This window comes from Anas acuta, chromosome 2 (assembly GCF_963932015.1).
Source record: "Anas acuta chromosome 2, bAnaAcu1.1, whole genome shotgun sequence".
Classification (NCBI taxonomy): domain Eukaryota; kingdom Metazoa; phylum Chordata; class Aves; order Anseriformes; family Anatidae; genus Anas; species Anas acuta.
In genome coordinates, this window is record NC_088980.1 from 35,049,910 (window position 1) to 35,073,795 (window position 23,886).

Sequence of the window (23,886 nt, forward strand, 5' to 3'; positions counted from 1 at the left end):
CAGAGTTTCTCTGGCAGAACTGTGAGCAAGTTTGGAGGTTGACTTTAGCCACTGTTTGGGTTAAGGGCATGGTAAAACAGAACAGAGACATTCGTCTTCTTTTATTATCAGTGTTTCCATGAATCAGAACTGTGTAAGCAAAGGAAAAAATAATCATTTAAGTAGGTTTTAGGTCTTGTGGTCAGGGGGCAGGGGGAATACTGGACCACTGTTTTTCCACTCAGTATGTTATAATTATAGGTTTCCCTAACAGACGATAAATGATTGATCCTAAGGCATGTATGTTAGGCTAAATAACTGAAGGCAGGAGGAGCTAGCCATTGTGGGAGCTGCAGGAATATTTCTGTGTACAGTTATATACAGGATCTGTGCCAAAGGGATGGTCACTACATGCTGGTTGAGGACTTACAAGATGGGGAAAGGAAAGCAGAAAAGGATTAGTGTTTAATTCTTCACCTCACAAGAGAAAAACAGTGAACTAGTGATGGTGCTTCCAGGGGAGATAGCACTAATGGCCAGTCAGACCACAGGTAGTTCATGTCCCTGTGTCTGAGCAATTTTTAGCTGTGCTTACACAGCCTTAGGTGTGTTGCCCCACAGAGCAGCGTGTTTTCAAAATCACTCACATATTAAAATAGTGAAGAGGCTCATCTGTTAACACGAGACAATACTGCAGCATCAGAAATATTTACAGCTGCTGTCACTGCTTCAGAAGACAAGACACAGAGGTAGATTCTCTAAAAACAGATCATCACTCTCCAATTTTGTGGATGTCTGTGTCTTAAATGGGTACTGACAGGAGAAAATGACAGCGCGTTGAGCATGTTACCTTGCTGCTCTTAGTCCAGGAGTGAGAAAAGAGGCATCTCTGTCGTAAGGGGATGATTTAAATGTTTGAACTTGGATGCCATTTGGAAAGGTGTCGGCTTTTCTCTCAGCCCGGGGGAATAGTTGGAAGGAATTTTCAGAGATACAGTTGTGTTGTGATGAATTGGCTTGGCAAATTATGTGCCGTACCATTGCCCTCTGCTGGCTGGCATGTCTGATGTACTGCTATTTATAGAAGGCATCTTTTTAGTGGCTGAACTAGGCTGCCATGATGCTTTTTTTTTTTTTTTTTTTTTTAATAAGTCTGAACCAAAGGTTGTGATTTCTTTCTCTTGTGGAACTCATGGACGAGCACATTGTCTTTAAATCTTGCATGTGATCACTGCTGATTTTGGACTTGCTCCAGCTAATACTGCTGACACCATCCCACTTCTGCCTTTACATATTGGCAGTTTATATAGAGAGTGTATATTTATAGCTTATGCAAAGGCAGAAGAAAAAAGAAGTGTATATAAAAACATATAGACAGACTTGATTTTACATGAAGTCCGGGTATGGATGCTACAAGTTCTCTGGTGTGGCAGCGACAGGGGAAGGCAGGACCTCCCTGGTATATTGGGAAGGGAGTGGGAAAGGAGCCAGGACACAGTTGCATGGCTCAGGACCACAAAACTGAGTGCCTCATTCCCCCCAGCCGTGGCAGCAGTCATCGTGCACAAGCTCACAGCCTTCGCTGATATTTCTTTGTGACAGAGGGAAGGAATTGGATCCTAACCTATGTGTATCTGTCAAGGTGATACAGGAACCCAAGCTATATTCAGTACGCTGTGAGAGCATCAGGATCCGAGCCATACCTGACAAAGGAGTTCAGATTTTAAACCCTTTTCTGTTCCTGCCCGTTGCTCAGTGTGAGAAGGTTGCTGCAGCCTCTGCCAGGACGGTAGCCACATGCCAGAAGTGTCAGTTCCTGTCTTTTATCCTGGGAACACCTTCACATCACCTGTATGTAGGCAGCTATAGAGTCCTCTTGTCCTCCTTCACAGAACTAGGTAGCACGGTGAGGCACTTAGAAAGGGCCTTTTTGTAGCTTCTTCATGCAGAGCATGCCGACAGCTGGAAACCAAACCAAAGCCTTAGAGTTTGGTGAAGCCTGGAAGTGGGTTTTGAGTTTTGGTTTGGCTTTACCACACAAATACAGGGTCGGACCTGCTTGTCTTATAGGTTATTATCTCTGAATGATGAAGAGCTGTAAGGCTTACTTCTTGTCTGGGCATAATTTAATATTTCAAAAACCCATTTGCATTAACGGAAGCCAGCCAGCCCATTTTCAATTATGAATTACTTTGTAAGAATAAGGAAAATGATGTGTGTTTTTTCTGGTAGGTATCCTCATGGATTTGAGGATAGATTCACTGGAAAAGCTTATTCTTAAACTGGAGGTCAAAATTAAAACTATCTTACAATACTGGGTTCTGTAAGATCCCGTTTGCTTTCAGCCCTGTTTAGCTGCACAGGTTTAACTTTGGGATTTAGATTTCCTGCAGTCCCACAAGCAGAAACTGGTGTAGGTGTTGAGAAGTCCCCATGGGGACAGGCAGATGTGGAAAGTGGGAGACTGGCTCCGAGGAGGATGGATCGCAGCCTGCCAGGGCCTTAGAGGCTCCTTCATCAGCGCAGAACAGGCAGCAGCACTGGTGGCCGTGGGGCAGGTAGGATTTCCTCCAGTGGATGGTGGCCGCCTCTTTCCAGTGGAGCTGTTCTGAGCAAAACCTTGAAACTATTTCCTCTCTGGCGAGGGAAGCAAATCCATTGAAGTGAATAATGCTTTGCAGGCATGTGTCGGTTAATTCCTAAATGTATTCATTATCAGATCCTAAACAGTTGCTTCACAGTTGCTTGCTATCAGTAACATTTCCTCTGTTATAAAAAATGAATGAGGAGACACAGTAGGCTTTTTAAAAGGAGGAAATGAAGCTTTGTTTACTGCGGAGCCCTGCGCTCGCTGCGAGAGGCTGAGCGGATGTTCAATAGAGGGCACCACAGCCCAGGCTGTGATCTGCTGTCTCTCAAGTTTTATTTTCCCCTTTCCCTCGTGATATGATGTAAATGGGCAGAGTAAATTTGTTGAAAACAAAATCGGAGTGTTAACCTTCCACACACATACAAGTGTGCATCTGTCATTGTATTAGGTTACAGTAGATACAGGAAATCTTTAGTTAGGATTAAGTTGTACTGTTCGGCCATATGTTGCTCTCCTCCAGCAGAGCAGTGTATAATATACCTAATAAAATCATGTTGAAGAAAACCAGATTTTGGACCCCGTCCAAATAAGACAAAGCACATGTTTTGTCTTTTGTAAATGCTCTGCTGTAACATGGGGAGGGAGAAATGCTCCTCGTGTACTGCCCGGCGTTTCCTCAAAAATGACATTATTTCTTCGGGTTGGAAAGTCGCCTTTTCTGCCCTTCTTCTTTAAAGGTCTAGAGATCACGGGCGTTTACTGAAAGCTTACAAACAGAGATCCGCATGGCCACGAATAAAAAATGATTTTATTATCTGTAATTCAAACGTAGAGCCTTATCCTGCAGCCCCCTTAATCACATAAGCAGTCATTATGCATGTGAGCAATCTGGCAGAGAGGAGTGAGATCTCTGACAAGTAATGACTACTGATGTGATGAAGACTTGCAGGATTTAGCCTTGCATTCTTATTCTAGGCATGCATAGAAAGTCTGCTGTTCCCTTGATCGCGGCCAGGCAGCTTGTAGGAGTTAGCAGAGGGAGCCGTGACTCCTGCATCAGCACGGCTGCGGGGAGAAGCGACGCCACTCACTGCGACTGCGGCTCGGCACTGACACTCTGCTACTGGTTGAGTTCACACCACACACGTGTATCTGTGTAGTAACATCAGGGCATTCAGCCTTTTCTCCTGCCTCCTTCATTTTGAAGGCCTTGGAGCCAAACCTGCTTTTCCCACCAGCTCCCGCAACGTGTCCCTGGGACAGCGAAGGCCCTGAAGGGCGACTGCTGTACCAGCACTTAATGCCACCACAGCATCTGGTGACAAACGTGTGGTCGTTTCCTTGCAACGGGAGCATTTCCAACAGGAAAATGTAACCCTTACGGATAGCACAGCATTTATTTTTCATGTTGATCGCTTGAAGGATGCAATTAAAAAGCGATCCAACCTGTTGGTTCAGGTGAGGGGGGGAAGCAGAAGTTATTTTTTAATTAAAAGAAGGAAGAAACGTTTCAAGGGTATGCGACTGGGTGAAAGGTGTGGGTATATTTGCTTGCAGGAGGGCTTTAAATGCGTTGCAGAATGCTTTGTGTGTTTGGTATCCTCCAGCCCGCCCCCAAAACGCGCATGTGGGATTAGCCTTGTGCACATTGAATTTCATCCCCTCGGTTTCCCTTCACTCTTTCCACCTCCAGATGGCACTGTGAAGCAGAGAAGAAAATGACTGTGAAATAATGAGTCCAATGTAAAGTAAAATTGGAAATTGAATTATAGCTGCAGAAAAAGGACGGTAGCCTTGAGGTCCTGATCAGTCTGTACTCTTATCACTTTTGTTTGCTGTTCCCTGTGTTAGGTTACCGCTGAGTTAATAACAGGGCTTTAGCAGTTCAAGGCTTAGCAGAATTGTACTGGACATGAAATAAAGCTAAAATGAATTTGTGTCCAATATCATTGACATTAGTGCTCATTACTTCTCTGGTGTAATGCCTCAAACCATCTAAAATCAATTTTAAAGATTACCCATTATTTTATAAAGAAAATAAAATACATTTCAAGCAGCAACAAAGCTGTAAGTGTGGTGTAATCTCATGAGCAGTTAGTTACTCGTGTTTTCGCTGGTTGGCAGGAAACTTTTGAAGGTAGAGGAAGAGGAAAATCTGTGAAACTGAATGCCATGGGCAGAATTTAATATCTTGGCTTTTGCTGTGTTACTTTGTATTAGACACGCAAATGTTAGAATTGCAGCAATGTGCATCCCCTCGCTGTGCTCCCAAGCCTGGGAAAACTGGTAACTCATAGTTACTCCAGAGTAAGCTCCAAGATGTTATTTTTTTATACTTTTTTTTTTCTTTTTTTTTTAAGAGGAGGAAGAGAGGGAGGAGAAAATTTACTCCTGCAAGAGCATAAACTATAAGCATGGATTTATTGTGTGGGATGGTTATTTTGTCTTTTACTTTTTGTCGCAATGTTTGTCGTCTTTGGGAATTTATGTTTATCAAGAGTCAAGGCTGAGATCCTCTCTTAGTGGCCAGTGAATGATGACTTTCCAAACTATTCATGAGGCTGTTGCTGTCAAGGTGTGTAGACTTGTAAATTCTGTGCTTTGGATCATTTTTACTTAGCGTTTGGTTGCTTCTTTGACTGCTAAGACGTTTTTCAGTGTATTTAAACACTGCATGCATTGATTTCACGGAGGTATACTCTATTTGCTATATTTATTTTAAAGTAAAATTGCGAGACTTTATATAGGATTAAAAAGACTATGGGGGTATGAAAATGTGTTTGAGTTTTAGCAAAATCTGGTCCTTCTGAGACTGAATTTTACATGCACCTGGTAGATCATTAGACTCATTGGAAGATAACAAAGTTTGAATTATTTGGCTGGGAGTGTGTGTGTGTTTTCCTAGGCAAATGTGAGTACAGAAATATCCTACGTTTTCAGTTAGATATCTCTTATTATTTATTTTGATTTGACAGAATTTTATAGGCTTAGATAAAGTCAGACATTTTTTAGTATATTAATTAAATGTTGTTGTAATGTTGGCTACTTTAGAGCCTGGATTTCAGAATGTATTTGTATTTTAAAATGTTACAGTCCAAGCACATCATTAATCTTTTTTGATAGAAGGAACTAATCAGTTATACATTTCATTTTAGTTGGAGTACCTATCAAATGCACAATTTCTTACTGCTTTTACTACTTCTTGCATTAATGTCATTTCTTGTTTCCTCTTGCATGGTGTGATGACTTTTTTTGGGTAACTACTTGTAACCTAAGTGGGTAGAAATAGGTAAATAATGACTCTAATAGTTATGGTTTGCTTAAAGATATTTAAGTAATTTTCATGGAGAATTATTTGGCATGGTTATAGGCTCTGATGACTTTTAGTCATACGAATAAAAAAAAATTACGTGTACACGTAAGCAAAAAGTCACTTGTTATATAATCTGAGACATATGTATTGAAGAATTCCTTCGGTAGATAAATGCTGCAGGAAGGTTGCATTATTTTTTTCAAAATAGTGATAATGATCTGCAGTTCTCCTCCTTGTAAAAGTACCTCTACAACTTTGTGTTACTGGAATGTGTTGTTCTTTCTTCACTCGTACTGTGTTTAAATGCTCTGTGCTAAATGTATTTGAAGACTTGGCATGGAATATATATAAACCAAATATGAAAATGGACTTTTGAAAAGCATAGCTAGAATGAAATAGTATTCAAGGTTCCCTGAAAACAGTTTATAGGTGCATTTAAAATAGCGTTCAGTATCAGCATTTTCACTCTAGCTTAAACGTGTGTATCTGTAAAAGTGTAAACAGATTTTGGCGAGTGTCAGCTCTGTTGTTTACAGGTATTTCAAAGTCCTGGCACTGCGTGTGTCTGAAGTCCTCTCTCTGTACACACTTCTTTCCCCCACCAAAGAAAAAAGAAAAGCTTAGCCATTTTAAAATGTATATAGACAGTTATCAATCAGAGAGCAAATTTTCATAAGAGTATATACCTCCAACTGCCTAAAAATCATTAATTGATCCATGTGGTAATAACAGATGGTTAAATGGGAGAAATGTCCTTGAAGTTATTCTTATAGCAGATGTGCTTAACTATTAGCCTCGTGTTTTTACTCACCTAAAACTCCAAATAACGTAGTAAGCAAGTAACACACACCTAATCATTTTAATATGTTCATTACCTTCTGCAACTGATTTAGGATTCATATAAAAACTTAACAGTACGACATCAGTTAGAATTTGTTCTGGTAAAATGCTTCAGAATGCGTGTGTGTATCTCTATAAAAACATTTCGCTTTTATTTTTCTTTTTTTTTCCAGGATTCTACAGAATGCATTATTGCTTTCAGACAGTAGGCTTCACCTCTTCCTACAGACTCAGCTAAGCCCAGAAGATATGGAAGCTTGTGTATGCGGACAGACCAAATATTCTGTCGCTGATGCAATTCATAAGTTTGCCTCTTTGAACAGACGTTTTCCTATAGAAGATGAGGAGGGAAAAAAAGGGAAAAACGATGCAGACTCCGATTCGGAGAGGTGATTTCTGTATTTCCTTACTTTCTGAGATTATATATACATACACACGCGCATGCTTCACTTTTTTGTTGATGTAATACTAAGATAATGAAAAAATTAATTGACTGAGATTTTATTGAGCTGTGACAGCTCATCATAGAAGTCTTCACACACACCTCCACACTGAATTAATGAATGCAGTAGAAATTCAATTATCTGCATTCTGATTATGTGAATTTCATTTAGTCAGACTTGAATTATTCGCGTTTAAATTATCTTGCTAAAAAAAATATCCAACTGCACTCCAAATGGCTAATTAAAAGTCCAAATTTCCTGTCTCTCTTTGTGACTGGAGATAATTAAAGTTCTCCTCTGTTACTCAGGCTTTGAGTGTGTTGTGAAAACCAATTTCCTCCTTTTTTTTTCTTTTTTTTTTTTCCCTCTCCCCTTTTCTGCAGTTCATCCTCCGGGCTTGGACCTAGTGATGACAGCATTTCTTGTGGATGTAAAGCAAACCCAGCTTCTGAAGAATCATGAAAAATCATTTCTGTATTCCTATCCCAAGGACAGCACAGAGTAGTTTCTGATGTATTTCCAAGTTACGTATGCCACGTAAATGCAACTTATTAGTAACACGTACCTAAAGGACTCGTTGCCAATACAACCATATGTCCTTAGAGAATTTTCCAAACAGACCTTGATGTTATTCCTTTGATTTATTATGTGCGTCGATTCAGGTCTACGTGTTACCTATTACATTTAGCTTTCTGTAACTGTTAAAATCTCAATATTGGGTCAGTCATGTTCCATTGACTGACACGGCTGTGAAAATATTTCTCATAGTGAGTGCATGTCTTAGATCTGGAAAAATAAAGATAACTTAATTCCTCAGCTTGAAAGTTGGTCATATCAAATATATTCAAAGCATCTTTTTGTAATTTGCAACAGAGAAGTTTCATCTTTAGAAGTCATTTGACATTGGTGATGAAATTACATACCCCACAAGGTATTAACTTTTTCAAGTAGCTCAGCAACATCAGCAAAACAACATTTGTACAAACTATATGCTGCTGACAATTTGAGATATAAATATATCTTCCTCGGGTCTTTCTGTAATGTTTATGGAAGGCCTGGTTTTATCGCGTATGAGAACTGGAGGCCAAAATTCTTGAGTACGGTTGCTTAGAAGTTGGAAATGTTAATAAAAATGACATCATTTCTGGGGTTGGTGAAGATTCTCAGTTCCCAGGGAAATCATGGATACTCATTCCCAGTGAAAAATCTTGGATGAAGTCCATTAAGACCAGCGGCTGAATTTTCCACTGGCTACACGAGGGCCAGGGTTCCGCCCGACGCGCTTTAACTCCGGGCACCTCCACGAAGATGTCAGGAGGGATGTTGTAGTTCGGCGGCTCAGATGGAGGCTCTCTGCCACCCCGAGATGATGATGATGATCCTCGTGCAGCTGTAACGTGCTGTACAAACGTGGGCCTCCAGTCCTTGGGAATAACTGGAGCTGCTGCTTGCATTGTCGCTGTAGTTAGCACGTTGCGATGCTGATTTTTTTTTTTCCCCCCACAAACAAAAGGCAGGCTCGAGCACAACGTTGCAACCACCAACGCTTATTTTGATTAAACGTCAGTTTTGTTCTTTATTGTTAACAGCAGCTGTGCAGTGTCTTGTCCCGGGCTCTGTCAAAGGAGTATGTTTCGCCGTGGTGTTGTATTTATATTTGACATTTAACTGCTATTAAAAAGAGCTAGGGGGTCCGGCCGCCCCAGCACAGCTCCCGTACACTTCAGCACCCAGCCTAAAAATGGAAATCCGTATATTTTTTAAGAAATACATATGGTTTTTTTAGAAATCTGTGGATCCTTTCGAAGAAGGAACGTTTTAAGCCCGTGAATTACAACAACAATAGATTAATAAATGGCCACCTAATAAAGGGTAGCCTAGGCATGTGTGGGCATGGTTTTTTAAAGCATCCAGCTGGGAATTTGTGTAATTTTAGAAACATGTTTTAGTAGCCTGAGGATAACATCTCTTAGGTAACTGCTTTAAGCCACTGTTTTCTGTTGATGGTAGCACTTTCGTAAGATAAATACCCCTGTTTCTTTTTGCTTAGTCTTATTGAATTGCACAAATGTATCTATTCACCATCTCAGCTTGTGTGCGAGTTAGCAGCAAAGCTATTTTAATGCAAAAGGGATAACATTTAATTAAAGCAACAAGTTATCACTAAAAGTAGCTTAAAAATTGCTATTACTGCCACACGGAGATGGTTTGATTGCTCAATTATTTTTTTTTAAGGTGGTAAATTACTAGAAAAAAATCGTTTAGAAAATTTATTTAAAAGATGGGGAAAATGTGAAAACCAAAACCTGGAATTGTATCTGAGAAATATATTAATGCTTTTATTTAACACAGGACTTGGGTAGTGTTTTTTATTTTATTTTTTAAAATTTTTAACGATTATTTTGTTTTAAAAGATGGAGCTAAACGATGCACTTTACAATGCTGCCCTGCTACAACGTCCGCAGTATCTGACACACATTGCAGAAACACAAGGACTGGCCAGCCTTTGGGGCTATTTTTGTGCCATTCTAGGAGCTGATCTGTGTTTGTGTGCTGGCATGTGTTTTCCAAATGGAGATGTTTCTGAAATAAATATTTGTTTTCTAATAGCTCTGTTGTTATTCTGTTATTTCCTTTGTCACTGCTCAAAAACCAGAGTACTGTAGCAGAACTTTCTTCCTGCCTTTGACATAAATTTGTTTAAATATTTATCTTTTGGATGTTGTTTGTATAGCTAGTAGTGCTGGAATTTTTCCTTTTAAAGGGGAAGGAAAAGCATTCTATGTTCTAGTATTTATTTTTGCATCAACTGCATGTAAGGGCACATGAATGCTTTAGGACATCTTAATTGGGAACATTTATATGCATTATAAATTCACATTTTAAATATAAAGCATTCAGTGTCTTCTGTGACTTGCGTGATGTGTTGACTTTTCAACACCATCACGTGCTTTGATTTTAGGAAAGCACCAGTGCTATTTTGATTCTTATTCCTTAGTTTTGAATAATGCTGTTTCCTGCTAGTTTTTCAGACAGGCTGAGCTCTGGTTTGCTGGTTTCGTCTCATTGCTGTTGCCAAGTTCACTGAATGGCAGTAATTCTGTGCTCAAGTGATTGCACTCAAACGCTGTGCTTTATCTCATGCGTACATGTTATATTCTCATTTTATGTGATGATTTCTTGAAAGTTTTATTTCATTAAATCATGTTACTATTTTTATCCTGTGTCTAAACCTGTCATTAAGGTTTCCTTTTTTTTTTTTTTTTTAAATGAATATCCCATTCTCTTCATGACTTACCCTGTGTAATTACACTTCAGCTATTTTTGTGATGTGTACATATGTAATAAGTTGTCTTTGGTTGCTTGTTTTTAATTATTTTTTTGTCTTTTCTTGGTGAAATAAAAATAACTCCAGTCACATATGCTATCAAATTGTGTAACGTGTAACTTCAGGATATTATGAGCTGGTATTAAGCAACCTGTTACTTATTTGGGGACATGAAATACGCTCTCTAGGAAGATGTGAAACTGTCTTAGGGAAAGAAAATCCTAATTGAAAGAGGGTGGAGTTTTGTAAGCATTAAGGAAGTTTATACTCTTAAATCCTACTATGTAACACTGCAATGCTTTGTGCCCGAGGTTCTTTTATTTTTGACGTGTGATATGTTGCAGTTATTTTTGGTATGGTATTTAAAGGATAGAGGTACCCAGCAGTTGTGATGTGTCAGAATATAGGATATAGATATCTATATCTGTATCTCTATAGATAAGGCCAGCGTGTTCGGGGTGAATGGAATAAAGCCGTGGGTGTTTCTTTGTAGCTGAAGGAGGAGGATCGGTGGAGGTGTCACTGCAGAGGGTTTCTCCCCGGTGGGTTTCACAGTGCTGCCCCAAATATAAATCAGGATTTCCAGTCCCGAGCTGGTTCTCTCTGCAGAAGGCCCCAGTGCTCGGGGGAAGAGACGATGAAATCTCCCCCCCAGGGTAAAGAAAAAGGGGGAAAAGGAAAAAAAAAAAGGAAAGAGAGGAAAAATAAATTAAAAAAAAAAGGGGGGGGGGGGGGGGGGAAGAAAGAAAGGAGAAAGGAAAAAAGAGGAAAAAAGTTAAAAAAAAAAAAAAAAAAAAAGGAAAAAATCGGGGGAAAGAGTGGAAAAGGGAAGAGGGGAATGGGAAAAAGGGAGGAGAAGAGGGAATAAAAGCAAGGAAAAAATAGGGAAAAGTGAGAAAAGGGGGAAAAGAGGTGAAAAGGGAGGGAAATGAGAAAGGGGGAAAAGGAAAAAATGGGAAAAAGGAAAAAGCGGGGGGAGGAAATGGGAAAAGTATAAAAGAGGAAAATGGAAAAAAGGAGGGAAAGAGGAGATAAAAGAAGAAAAAAGGAATAAAAAAGGGGAATAAAAAAATGGGAAAAAGGGAAAAAATGGAGAAAGGGGAAAAATTCGGAGAAAAACAAAAGGAAAAGGGGAGAAGGGGGAAAATGGGGAGAAAAAAAAAAAAAAAAAAAGGAAAAAAGGGTAAAAAGGAAAAAAAATGGAAAAAAAAGGGAAAAAACACCGGGGGACGAGCGCGGCCCCGGCAGGCAGCGCCCCGGGCCGTGCCCCCCCCCCCCCCCCCCCCCCCGCGTCCCGCCCTTACCTGGCCCCGCCCCGCCCCGTGTCCCCGCGTGCCCCCCCCGCGCGCGTGCCCGCGGCCCCCCGGGGGGAGGGGGGGGCAGGCGGGGAGCGCGGCCCCGCTCCCGTCACCCGTGGCAACCGCTGCCCCTGGCAACCGCGGGGGGGGGGGGGCGGAGACGCCGGGCCCCGCCCCGCGCCGTGCAGCCCCGCGCCGTGCCGCCAGGGGGCGCTGTGGGGCAGCGGGAGCGGCAAGGGCGGGGCGGGGCCGCGCGCGCAATGCGCGCTCCCTGAGCGCGGCGCTGCGCGGGGCCGCGGGCTGCGGTGTGCTGCGGGGCCCCGCCGCCATCTGATCGGATTTTGATTTTTTTTTTCCCATTTTTCTTTTTTTTTTCTCCCAGTTTTTATTTTCGCTTTTTTTCGCTCCCCCTTTTTTTTTCGCTTTTTTATTTTCTTTTTCCCTTTTTTATTTTTCCTTTTTCTTTGATTGTTTCTTTTCTTTTCTTTTCTTTTCTTTTCTTTTCTTTTCTTTTCTTTTCTTTTCTTTTCTTTTCTTTTCTTTTCTTTTCTTTTCTTTTCTTTTCTTTTCTTTTCTTTTCTTTTCTTTCTTTTCTTTTCTTTTCATTTTCTCTTTTCCTTTCTCATTACTTTTTATTGTTTTACATTTTATTTAATTTTATATTATTTTATTTTATTTTGTATTACGTTTTATTTCATTTTATTTCATTATATTTTACTTATTTTTACATTATTTAACTTTTATTTTATTTCTCTTATTTTACATTATTTTATTTTACTTTAATATTTTTATATTATTCTATTTTACTTTCTGTTATTTTCTATCCTTTCATTGTCATTTCCGTGACCCGATCGAGCTGTTCCCACTCTGGCAGGGGGCTTGGCTTAGATGATCTTTCAAGGCCCCTTCCACTCCCTATCATCCTGTGAAATTTCTGTGAAATATTACGTCATTTTTCCTACGTATTTCACCGTACCCTATCTCATCACCCCTGCATGTATCTATTCACGGCATCACATCGAGTCCCGTCCCGACAGGAGCAGTTTTGGGGAGCCCCCATGTGACACCGGGCACCCCCTCAGCCCCCCGGAGCCTCCCCATGGCACCAGGGGGCCGGGGGTCCTGGTGTCACCGCGTTATGTAAGGCACAATCCCGCCCGAAAACGCACGCCGAGTCGGGGAGGATTTGTGTAATTAATTGACCAGTCTTAACCTGTTATCGTGATGTAAGGAATTTGGAACTCATTAATTTGGGCCCTGACAGATTTCATATTAGAGCTGGCAAATATGGATTGAGCCTCTTATTCCTGCAGCAGCTGGAGTTTCCGTGACAGTGAGGATTAGTGAAGAAGACCTATTGCTGGAGTCAAGCTGCCTCTTTTGTAATCAGCAGCCCTGCTCGGCGTTACAGGGGGAATGGGAGAGAGGAGAAAAATAAATACAAGAACAAAAAAATATGAAAAAGAGAAATGTGCTTGTGCATGGAGCGGAGCATGGGAGGGAGAGGAGGGCGAGTGCTGGCGGTCCTGTGGTGGCCGGAGGCGATGGCAGGGGGCCATGCTCCATTTGGGGCTCCCATCCTCCCATGGGAGGCCTGGGGTGAGGCCTGGGCTCCGTGCCGTGGCCTCTGCTGGTGGCTTGGTCCTGGGCACGCGGTCCCCAGGCTTCCAGGAGGCATCACCATGCTCTTGTTGGTACCCTCTCCCAGGCTGATGCCACTTGATGGCAGGGGGCGTTTTCCCTTTTCTTGTCGTTTCTTTGCTTGATGCTTTTTGGTGACCCCTCTGTGATCACTCAGAGCCTCCTGTGGGTCATTTCTGGATAACAGCTGGGGGAAGAGCATGAACAAGGAAGGGGGGAGCGGCAGGGGAACCATGGCCGTGTGAGGCAGTGGTGCCAGGTGCTGGCTGAGGACAGAAAGCATCAAGCAGGGCTGTGAGGCCCAAATCCCCTGGACAGCCTCACCCAGGCCCCTTGGTGCTGTCTCCAACCATCATGCCGAGACAATCAGACTCAGCCACAGTTTGGGGTCGAGTGCTTGGTGCCGGGACCCGCTCATGCCACACTGTCCCCTGACATCAGCTCATCGCACACAGCCAGCAGGCGATGGCTGGGCCGGGCCTTGGTCAGCCCAGTCTCTGCGTGTTTGTGACCAGGAGTGGCAAAGCACGGGGCTTCTACAGCAGCTACACACTTTGCTCTAATCCTCCTGTTAAAACGTTGATCAGGCAGAACTAATTTCCCTGTTAAATTAAACGCGCCGGCGTATGTCCGAGCTTAGCATTGTTTAAAAGAACCAAACAAAGCATTTTAAAACTCGTCTGGGTATTGTGATTATAAGCGTTTGTGCTTTGGCTGATTCTTTCCATGGGTATATTTTAAATATGCCAGAGCGGTATAACTTGTCAGTGTCACCCACGATTTTGGTGCTTGCAAAATAAATAGTTAATATTCATTACTAGTAGTGTCCTCCCCTCCTCTTTTGCTTGTAGGTAAGAGAACAGTCGTCAGCTGCGATGGGTGGTTGGTCTGACCCTTACACTGATTTTATTCTTTGATGCTTAGTCAGAAAACAAAGCAAAAACATGATATTGAAAACAGAGTACAGAAAACAATCAACCAAATAATCCACCACAGCTACACCTTCTGAACAAAACCATCTTTGCTTCGGATGTTTTGTACCTTATCCCAATACAGAAGGCCTGGTTCAGTTTATGCGTAAATGCAAAATGCAAATATCAGAGTAGAAATGGTTAAAAAATATCAATGGCTGGTTCAGTTGAAGTCAATGGAAAAAAACATTGTGCTGCTTACACTGAAGTTGAAAAAATGTTGTCTTCTGAATGCCATTCAGATTAAAAATGACATTCTTGTTTGAACCAATAGGTGGCCTTTGTGAATGTGTTATGGTTAGTTTTTTTTCCTGAAAGCAGAAAAATACCTGCTTTGAATTAAAGAACATCTTCAAACAGTAATTTCCAACTGCAATTAAAATACATTTCTGTTTTTGAAAGACAATCAGTAGTACGTGAAGTTCTAGATTTATTTCCTACTATTCTAAAAATTCAAGTTTTTGGTGTACTTATGTGTACTTTAAGTCCTGAGTCCTCAATGCATGGTAATGGTTAATAATCATAGAACCATTTAGGTTGGAAAAGACCTCTTAGATCAATTGGTCTCTGTGAGCAATACACACTTAAAAAGGTTTACTGTGAGGGAAACATATCCAGTAGCCATAGGTAGGTAGGGTCTCTTAAAAGCCTGGGTCAGGTGAGGATGTCAAACACTTGACCTTGGGGCCCTGATTTCCTCAGAACACCTCTCACCTGGGTCTGGACCCCCTGAGATACTTTAGCATCTCATTCCCTGCACTGGATTTTCATGGATAAAGGACTATTTCTTGCATTTGATTGCCAAATTCTGGCCTTGTGTGTTTGCCCCTGTGAAGGCAGTGTGAGGCTGAGAGACGGGCAGGTGCCCAGGGAAGGAAGCATCGCTTTGTGCCTGAGGTCTTCTCCCGGTACTTGCTGGTGTCTCGCATCCAAGAGCAGATTCAGAGGTTTTGTGGACCATGGAAATCACTTCAAACAGTTCCTTGAGGTGAAGGCCATCAGGTGATAACATACAACTTGGTCTTCACCCAAAACTCTCACCATAAAACTGGTCTTTAATTCAGCTGGTGGGAATTTTGAGGTCTTAGCATGGGACAGGATTTCACCGACAAATCCAGCGTTCACATTCGTGTCTGTATTTGTTGCTTATGTTCATTTGAAGGCTCCATGCTTTCAATTATGAGACTGAAGTACCCAGGGTGTGCGGAGAGCTATTCTCAAAGGCTACCTTTTGCCTAGGGAGGCTGTCTATCGAGATATTGTTGCTCTGACTCATCCTGTGAAGGAAACCATCACTCCCCTGCCATGTCTCCCCTTGGGTGCCCCAACAGGAAAACAGCTCTGTGCATATCTACCTTGGGAGAGCAGTACTTAGCCTCAAGAAAGTTGGAAGAGTAAACTGTACATATCAACAGAATGGCTTCCTATTATATGGCAAAAAATGCCTTATATGTGCTATTTATAAGAATCTTCTCCTGTTTTCCTCTCTGTAGAAGATTCACAGCTTTTGCTGTTTGTACAGGCCGAGGGCACTGGGAGGGGAGGTGGGGTGTGGCTGTCTGTCCATCCATCAAAATGCTGCAAACACAATCACACAAGAAAAGGAACTCCTGAAGCAAGTTTGACTTTTGGATGGCTTGAGTTTTGTTGGGAAGTCAAAGCAACCCCTTGGCATCACAGCCTGCATATCAATGGCTGGATGTAGGAAGTCACTAATTCTTCTGTGTTTATGATAAAGCTTTCCTGCCTGAGGTCTCAAAGTCCTTTGCAATGAGGGACTAATTCAACCTTGCGTGCCATAAACAGGATCTGCTATTTTACAGCTGGGGAAACTGAGGAATGGCGAGGTGACGTGCGGGGATGTCCGGGGGATCTGCTGCAGACAAGGGAGGAGCCAGGACCCTTCCTCTCCCCTGACGGCTGGGACCAAGTGCCGAGCTCCTCCCAAAAAGTCTCACCCTCACCATAGGCACAAAGTGTTTGGAGGAGGTAGTGGCAGGGCCCTGGTTTTTGCTGTTTGACTTGAAACACCTGAAAGGAATTTGCTTCACTCTGAACTGCGGCGCTGGGAAACCAAACTCCCCCAGACATCTGTTGCATCTGGAAGCTTGGGCCTAATTATCCCTCAGGTTGCAGCATTCGGGACAGAGATTTATGCCCAGTTTGGAAAAAAAAAAAAAAAAAGGGGTTACTCACGCGGCTCACTAATTAAAAAAATACAGTAAAAAACAGAGGTGAGAAGAAAGAGGCAATTAGGGCCCCTTGTTTACAGTGGTTAAATAAGCTGCACTGACAGGATTTTCTCAGAGGGAGCCATGCAGCAGTGCCACAGTCCTGTTAATGTTGGTGTTATCATTGGAAGTGGACTGAGGGAAGAAGGGCTGACACTGCCCAAAAACTGCAGGACAGATTGACAGATTTTGGCTTGCTCTTTCAGTCTTGACTCATCCATCCACGAGAACTTATTAAAATAATAAGTTCTGCTGGCAGGGGTAAGGCTGTTTGTGTGAACAAACGCTGCAAACCTGGGCTTCAAACTCGCCGTGTAAAAGCTGTGCTCCCTGTTCTGCTGGTGCAGCTCTCCTCACACCTGGAGGATGTGTTTTGCTGATGGGAAGCACGACATGGGCTCCCATCCTATTTTAAAAGCAGGTCTCAGAAATTGCCTCCAAACATTTAGAAATATATATGTGTTTTTTTTTTTTTCTAGATTGATACAACCCATTTAATTAAAAACAAGATGAACCTTATAAGGTTCATATTTTCCTTTCATATTTTCCTTTTTATTTTCTCTGGGTGGTGATGGAGATGTTTCACCAGAAGGCCCTGTGAGCGTGTGCCTGGTTCTGTGTTGTTTGTACCAAGTGACGGTGACTTCTGAGCAGGAGGCGAGCACCGTGCCAAGGCCAGAGCATTGTGCTGTGCCTGGAGCTTTAGGGGCTCTTCCCTCCTGCCCCGCTCCTTGCTAATCACAACGGCTTCCTACAAGGCATTTATCAGCCCGGGCCACTGCCTGTAAATAAGCAAGCTCTCGTCCTTCCCAAAAGCCCCAAGTACAATGTTATCTTTCCTCTTTCCCACAGAAGAGACACGTTAGGAAATGCCTTGGTTTAGTTTGTCCCTCCTTGTTCCTGGATGATGCTGGAGCCATTGTGAAAAGGCGAGGCTCGCATTTCCTTCTGAGGATGGCAAATTCATTGACATGCGGGATTGATGAGCTGGATGTGCGCTGATGTGCCGCATCCTGCTAGCAGCTGAGATTTCTGGGCTTACGAGCCTACAAAGCATTTTGCTGGGCTGTGAACCGAGTACTTGGGATTTCCCTGGGTGAAACCCAAGAAAGTGTAGGCCTGGCTGCTAAACTTAGTGAAAAATGGCTTGGGCAGTCAGTGCATGGCGTCGGTGGTGATGTGCTTGCCCTCATGGCCATCAACCTCTGCAGCACCTGGAATTTCTTTGGAGGCATTGCCCTAGTTCCCAGCTGCGGTGTGGGGTGATAATTTGAGAAGGAGACTCTAAAGATATGGATTCCCGAAGTGAAATGTTGCTCCTAGAGAATATACTCCACAGCTCTCCACTTCTGTGTCCTTCCCAGCTGGGATGGCAAGGAGGACCCCAGGGTCTCGCTGTCCTCCACATCCCTGGGCACCTCCATGGCTGTGAGTCATGTTGGGGATGTGACCTGCGGCTGGGTCACCTGCTCCTGCTTGTCCCCTCCTTGCAGTGCTTTGATGGGGTTTTTCGAGCAGCAGTTCCTCAGGGAGCAGTGCTGAGAGGCAGCACCATCCTGGGAGCCACTTGCCTGTTTCTGCCTCTAGATCGTGTGGTGCTGGGTAGGTTGGAGGAGTTCAAGCTCCCCTCTTGCAGAGGCAGGTATTGACACAGTGCACGTGCAGAAACTCCACAGGCAGATAAAGGATTTTTCTTTTCTCTAGCCCCTGCTCCTCCCGCTACTCCGCGCAGCGCTGGCTGTGAGACAACAGCCACCTGCGGGCTGCAGCACTGGCGGGGAATATTAATCAGGCCTCCGAAGGGCTCGCTGCCACCTTCAGAGGGAAGGTTTCCTACAAAACTCCCGGGAGACAGGCGGAGAAAGCACTCCCACCAAGAGGAGCGGTGTCATCCCGCCGCATTGTCCACGTGTCACCGTGTGGGGCTGACGTGCTGCTCTCTGCCGCTGCAGCTTGTGCTGCTGGATGTAATTTCCGTGGCTGAACATCTTTATTTCAGGTTTGCATCAAAGTAGTGACTAGTTTGACTGTGCCTAACAGTTCCCTGCTTGTGGTTTAGGTAGCAGTCTCCTTAATGTGGAGGTTAGATATATGTTTGCTTTCCACGTTTGTTTTTGTAGCACACCATGTATGAAAAAAAAATAACAAACATCTTCCTTGCCATATTTCCACCCCAGCTAAGGGGATGTGGCTGCGACAAGGAACCCAGAAACGCACCTCATCGGTGAGCTGTGAGCACGTTGAGCCCTGCAGCTGAGAAGAGGAGAAGGCAGAGATAGAAAATCCCAATGCAGACGATGGGGCTCGTTGCTCCCGGGCGAGCTGGCGCCGTGCTGCTTGTGGGGCCGACCCATGAGCTGCCAGGCATCCTCTCCCCAGCCCAGCAGCTGCCTCTGCAGAGCCTGGGCTTCACTGCTCTTACCTCCGTGTTCGGGGAGACAACCCTTGGTTGGAGGCAGGAGGCTGTGAGCTGGCTCTGTCAGCAGATGCTTGCCGGGCAACGTAGGGCTGGCCAACAGCTTGCCATGCCTTTTATTGCCCGTCCATCCCTCCTGCGCGCATTTATATTGCTGAATAAGCTCAGTACTTTAGGAAGTTTGACTAACGTGTCTATTGCATCATCCAGAAATAACTTCTAATATGGAAGAGGGCTTTGGTTTTGTGTTTTCGAGCAATAAATCCCCAACAACTGCTACATAAGGCACAGGGAGTTTTTGTTTCATTTTGTTTTCGGATTGAAACTGAGACGCTGATGTACATGAGTTGGCCTGTTCTGAATCTTTGTCATCTTAGACAGCCCTGCTTATTGCCAGCTCGTTTCACTGAGATCTATTTCAAATCAACTCATAAATTATTAATAGTACACGTGTAGGTCAGAGCGACACTAACCCTGACAATCACACCCTAATATTCTCTCTTTAGCATCAGAAATAAGAAAGGAGATGTGAATAATCAATATTCAGCAACTGAGGTACATCTCATGCAGATCTGCTGTATGCACTTAGGAAAAAAAAAAAAAAAAAAGAAACAAAAAAGAAAACGAAAAAACAAGGATCTTTGCAAAACCTGTCAGGCTGGCATTAATCTTGCATGATGAATAATGTGGCAATCTATGAATTTTTAACACCTTTAAAATGATAGAATCGTGGGATGTGATATCCAAAAGTAAATTTGTTCAAATTGGAGGATATTCTTGATCAAACGGAGATACTGAATAACGTGTATAAAAATATTGAAGCACCAATTTAATTTGTGCAGCAACCAAGATGGTTTGTATGGGCTTGTGGCTGGGAGCAGCTTTCCGTCACAAATAATTCGCCTGAAGATTTAATTATAACTCAGGGCTGAAGCGGGAGCAATCCCAAGAAGAGACCTGGCTCTGGAGGCCCCAGGTGGCTGCTCCTGCAGGGGGGATGCACCTGGAGGAGCAGGAGCTGAATTTTGCCTGGTGTTTGCAGCAGGGCTGCACCCCAGGGGTGCTGTGCACGCAGGGCTCCTCTCCGCCCCCAGGCACTCAGCGCAGGGCAGGATCAGGCCCTTGTGCATCTGATGCTGCCCGGTGGGAGGGGGAGAATTTGGGGTTTTAGGCTGACAAAATAAACTGCTAACGTGTGGGAAATAATGGGCTGGGTGCTGTCCTGCCTGAAGTCGGGATGAATTTGCTGTTGACATTCCTGGGGACGGGATCAGACTTTACATTTGAAGTCACGTCCCTCTGAGGTTTCCTGACAAACACTAATGCAAAATGTTTCATTTAGGAACCGTCAAAAAGGAATTACTAACCTTTTATGCTTATTAAAATTGCCGTGTGCTTTCCTGGAAAGGGACTAGATAGCAGCTGGACATTTTAATTTTCACTCTATGCAAAATAAAAATGACAGTAGAGAACTTTGCCTATTTTTTAAACCCTTCTAATGAAAGCATTTTATTTTGTTTTTATTGAACAGAAAATAAAATGTGTTTGTTTCCCCAGATTTGAGTAGAATTAACGTGTATCTGATTGTTAATATTTGATCCTTCTTTAATTATTTATGATATCAAGGAATGAATCTGTCAAGTAAATAATGAAATGCGTACATGCAGCATATGTAATTAGGTTAGGTGCATAAATCCAAAGTGTTCACTTTATAGTTGTCAGTGCAAAATTTATTAATAATGAGAAATGCTAAGTGAAGAAAATCCCTAACAGTCTACTCATTAGTGTAGGTTAGAGCAGTTGCCGAGAAGGAAAGTTACCATCCCTCCCTCCCTGCATTTCATCACTTCAGGGTGTTAGTAAATCGCTACCCGTTCTCCTCATCGCCGCTTTATATCTGTAATAAGAACAGTCTTTAAGTTGCGCTGGGAAGGTGTGCTGGGTGTCAGGCTGCAAGCAGACAGCCCTCAGCGCGGAGCTCTTCAGCAGCTGCATGTCATTTAAAGCCAATGCACAGCCCAGGTCTCGCTTCCTTTTGGATACAGGAGCTCCTTCGGCGTGATCACGAATCCTCCCGAGCTGCCCAAGGTGGGTGACCACAGCCAGGAGCTGTCTGGAGCTGGACTGCATGAGCCAAAATGCTGGATTTGGCAACGGGGCAGTGGCCCATGTCACCCTCCCTGCTCCTCGCTTGCCGTCAAATTGTTCCTGCTTTCTGCAGTTTAACGAAAAAAAAAAAAAAGTCCTTGTTAATAAAAAACAAAGCAAAATTAATCTGTGAGTTTGTGCCTCTTGGGATCCTGGGGGGATGCGTGAGATAGATGAAACACCTGTTTGAGAGAGAGAACTGCCATTGTGGGACCATGAAGAACATTCCTCGGTCCCAAAAGGTATTTTTCAGAGCTCCCACTCCAAACGAAGATTTGATTGCTAAATGTATATTTAAAACAATATTTCAAGATCATTTTGAAGCTTATCATTAGCACGAGCTCTTCACGGGCTAATTCCCTACATCCAAAGGCAGGCATTCACCCCAGCTTGCTTTAGCTGTCGAAAATTAGGAATCTCATCTGAATTAGTCACCTGGGCTCCCTGCACAGCCATTGAGACCCATGCTGTGCTAAGGCTGCTGCCTGAGGCTAAGCCTAAGACACAGGAGGTGAATTGCCCTCCGGAGACACCAGGATCTCCTTGGGCTGCAGAAAGCTCAGGCTGGAAGCCAGGCTCTTGGGCTGCTCCAGGAGAGGAGCTGAACACCATGCTGCAAATCTGTGCTGGACCCAAATCCCATTGGGAGATGAGAGGGGAGGGCATCACTCCCTGGCCCTGAGGTAGCTGGAGCTCTTGGGGATCAACCACAAAGCCATAGCAAAGGCCTCATGCTTGCTGCACCTCATTTTATTTATTTTTTTCCCCCAAAGCATTAAAATAAGAAGGACCAGGCTTGCTGATCAGCAGAAGCTGACCTCAGTCTGGGCTGTCACCAAATGCCCCCAACCCGAAGCTGCTCTCCTGTATCCCTCCCCTCTTCTGCTGGCCTCAGCATCCACGCAGCTCTGCAGGCAGCTGCTCTGAGAGCTGATTTGGCTGAGCACACGTCTTCGGGGGGTGTCGCAGGGTAAGCTCTCATTTTTAGAGCTCTATCTGACCATGCAGCCCCGCCACCACTTAGTGCTGGCCCAGGGGAGAAGGTGGGAAGGGAAGGTAGGGCTTGCCGGCGTCGCGGGGTGGGAGGGTCACTGCTGTTGGTAGCCCTGCAAAATTAAGTGGGTTGTGAAATCGAGCCATGAGCGAGAGGGTACTGACAGCCCTTCATTACATTTTGCATCACACTGTTAGATTTTAATCACAATGTTTGGGATCAGAATCACAAATCCTCTTATCTGCCGTAAGAGCTTCTTTCAAGCTGAACGTTTTTATGCCCCATGTAAGATGCAACAATATTCATCTCTGCTAGCCAAGCTTGGAAATGCATTAAACTGCCCAACCAGAAAATCGGGAACAGGCATTTAGTGATGCAAAATGGTCATTCTGCAACCTAATGCCTAGGGGACAGATCAGTCATCACAGCCTCCCACTTCTGCCTGAAAAGACCAATTAGGTGACTCTGCCTATTCAACTATCAATACAGGATTGCTCCCAACAGGATATTCCCCTGTGCTTTCCCCAGTCTAATTTTAAATTACTCAAGTGCCAAGACTTCTATCGCTTCCCTGGGGTGACCATTACACAATTGAAGGCCTCACGGTGAGGAAATGTTTCCTGATATTCTGTCACAATTTTCCTATGCTCAGCCTCATCCCATTTTGTCTAGTTACACATTCTTGAGCAGCTCCGACTTCTTTGACAGCCACGGCGCTGCAAAATATAATGACAGCTAATGCATTCTATTTTGTTTTATTTTATTTTTTCATATCATCATTCTGTTAGGCATTAGACACAGGAAAAGTCAGTCATCTCCACCGCTGGCATCAGCGTTGGTGCTGTTCCAGCGCCAAGGTGCCCTGATCACCCAGCACCAAACAAAGCTCCTGGGAGAGGAACTGCTGCCTGCGCACATCCTTTGAGGAAGGATGACAGAGGCTAAACAAAGGGAAGTCGAGAAAGAAAACAATCAACCCGAGGTGTTACATACCGCCGTGGAAAGGGGAATCTGCTACTCACATTCACTAGTAATGAATAATTAGGATGAAACTGCTCATGGGAAAAGATTACGGCTTGGTCTGTAGGCTTTGGCAGGCAGGTAAATGTTGGAGCACGGTGGGCTGTGGCTGGCAGGGGCAAGAGGCAGCTCTTGGGTGCCCTTGCCCAAGGGAATTGGACCTGGACCTATCCTGTGCAGCAGGAGGGTACTTGTCTCCAAACATCTTGGGCAGAGGAATGGCAGGCCTCCTCCTCGCTGGTACTTTCATGCTTGGCAAAAGGGCAGTAAGGTGATGCTGCTGCTCCTTTCATCTGAATCAATGCCACCCTGCATTTTGGGTCCCACGTGTTCAGGATGAGCTTCCCCAAGGTCATCGCAGGACCTCTCAGCCTGCTTGAGGTCACATTTCTTTGGGATTTTTCCCCCCCCCACAGTGAGTGTCATATAGTCAAACCCTTTATCTGTTTTATCAGACAAGCAGAACTGGGAGTCTGATATCTTTTAAAAAAAGATACAGCTCTCTGATTAACTGAAGAGTAATAGCATGAAATTCTAGTCTCCAATAAGTAACATATTGATGCTTATGTCTAATTTAATCAGCATCAGGGGGGACGGGGGTGCCCATTCCTTCACCATCAGTTATGCAGCAGTTCAAGGTGATAAATCCTATCTGCGGAATGATATTCCGTCGA

The 23,886-nt window shown here is 43.7% G+C and overlaps 1 protein-coding gene across 4 annotated transcripts in view; it reads left to right on the forward strand.

The window, feature by feature from the left end:
- SNX10 (sorting nexin 10) overlaps nt 1–9,774 on the forward strand; it is a 36,720-nt gene extending 26,946 nt beyond the window's left edge. For all 4 annotated transcript variants that reach the window (XM_068674239.1, XM_068674240.1, XM_068674238.1 and 1 more), the window contains 2 exons: nt 6,896–7,111; nt 7,549–9,774. In XM_068674239.1, coding sequence (XP_068530340.1) covers nt 6,896–7,111; nt 7,549–7,627 — 295 coding nt within the window. In that variant the 3' untranslated portion in view covers nt 7,628–9,774. The remainder of the gene's footprint in view (nt 1–6,895; nt 7,112–7,548) is intronic.
- Nucleotides 9,775–23,886: the final 14,112 nt, after the last annotated feature.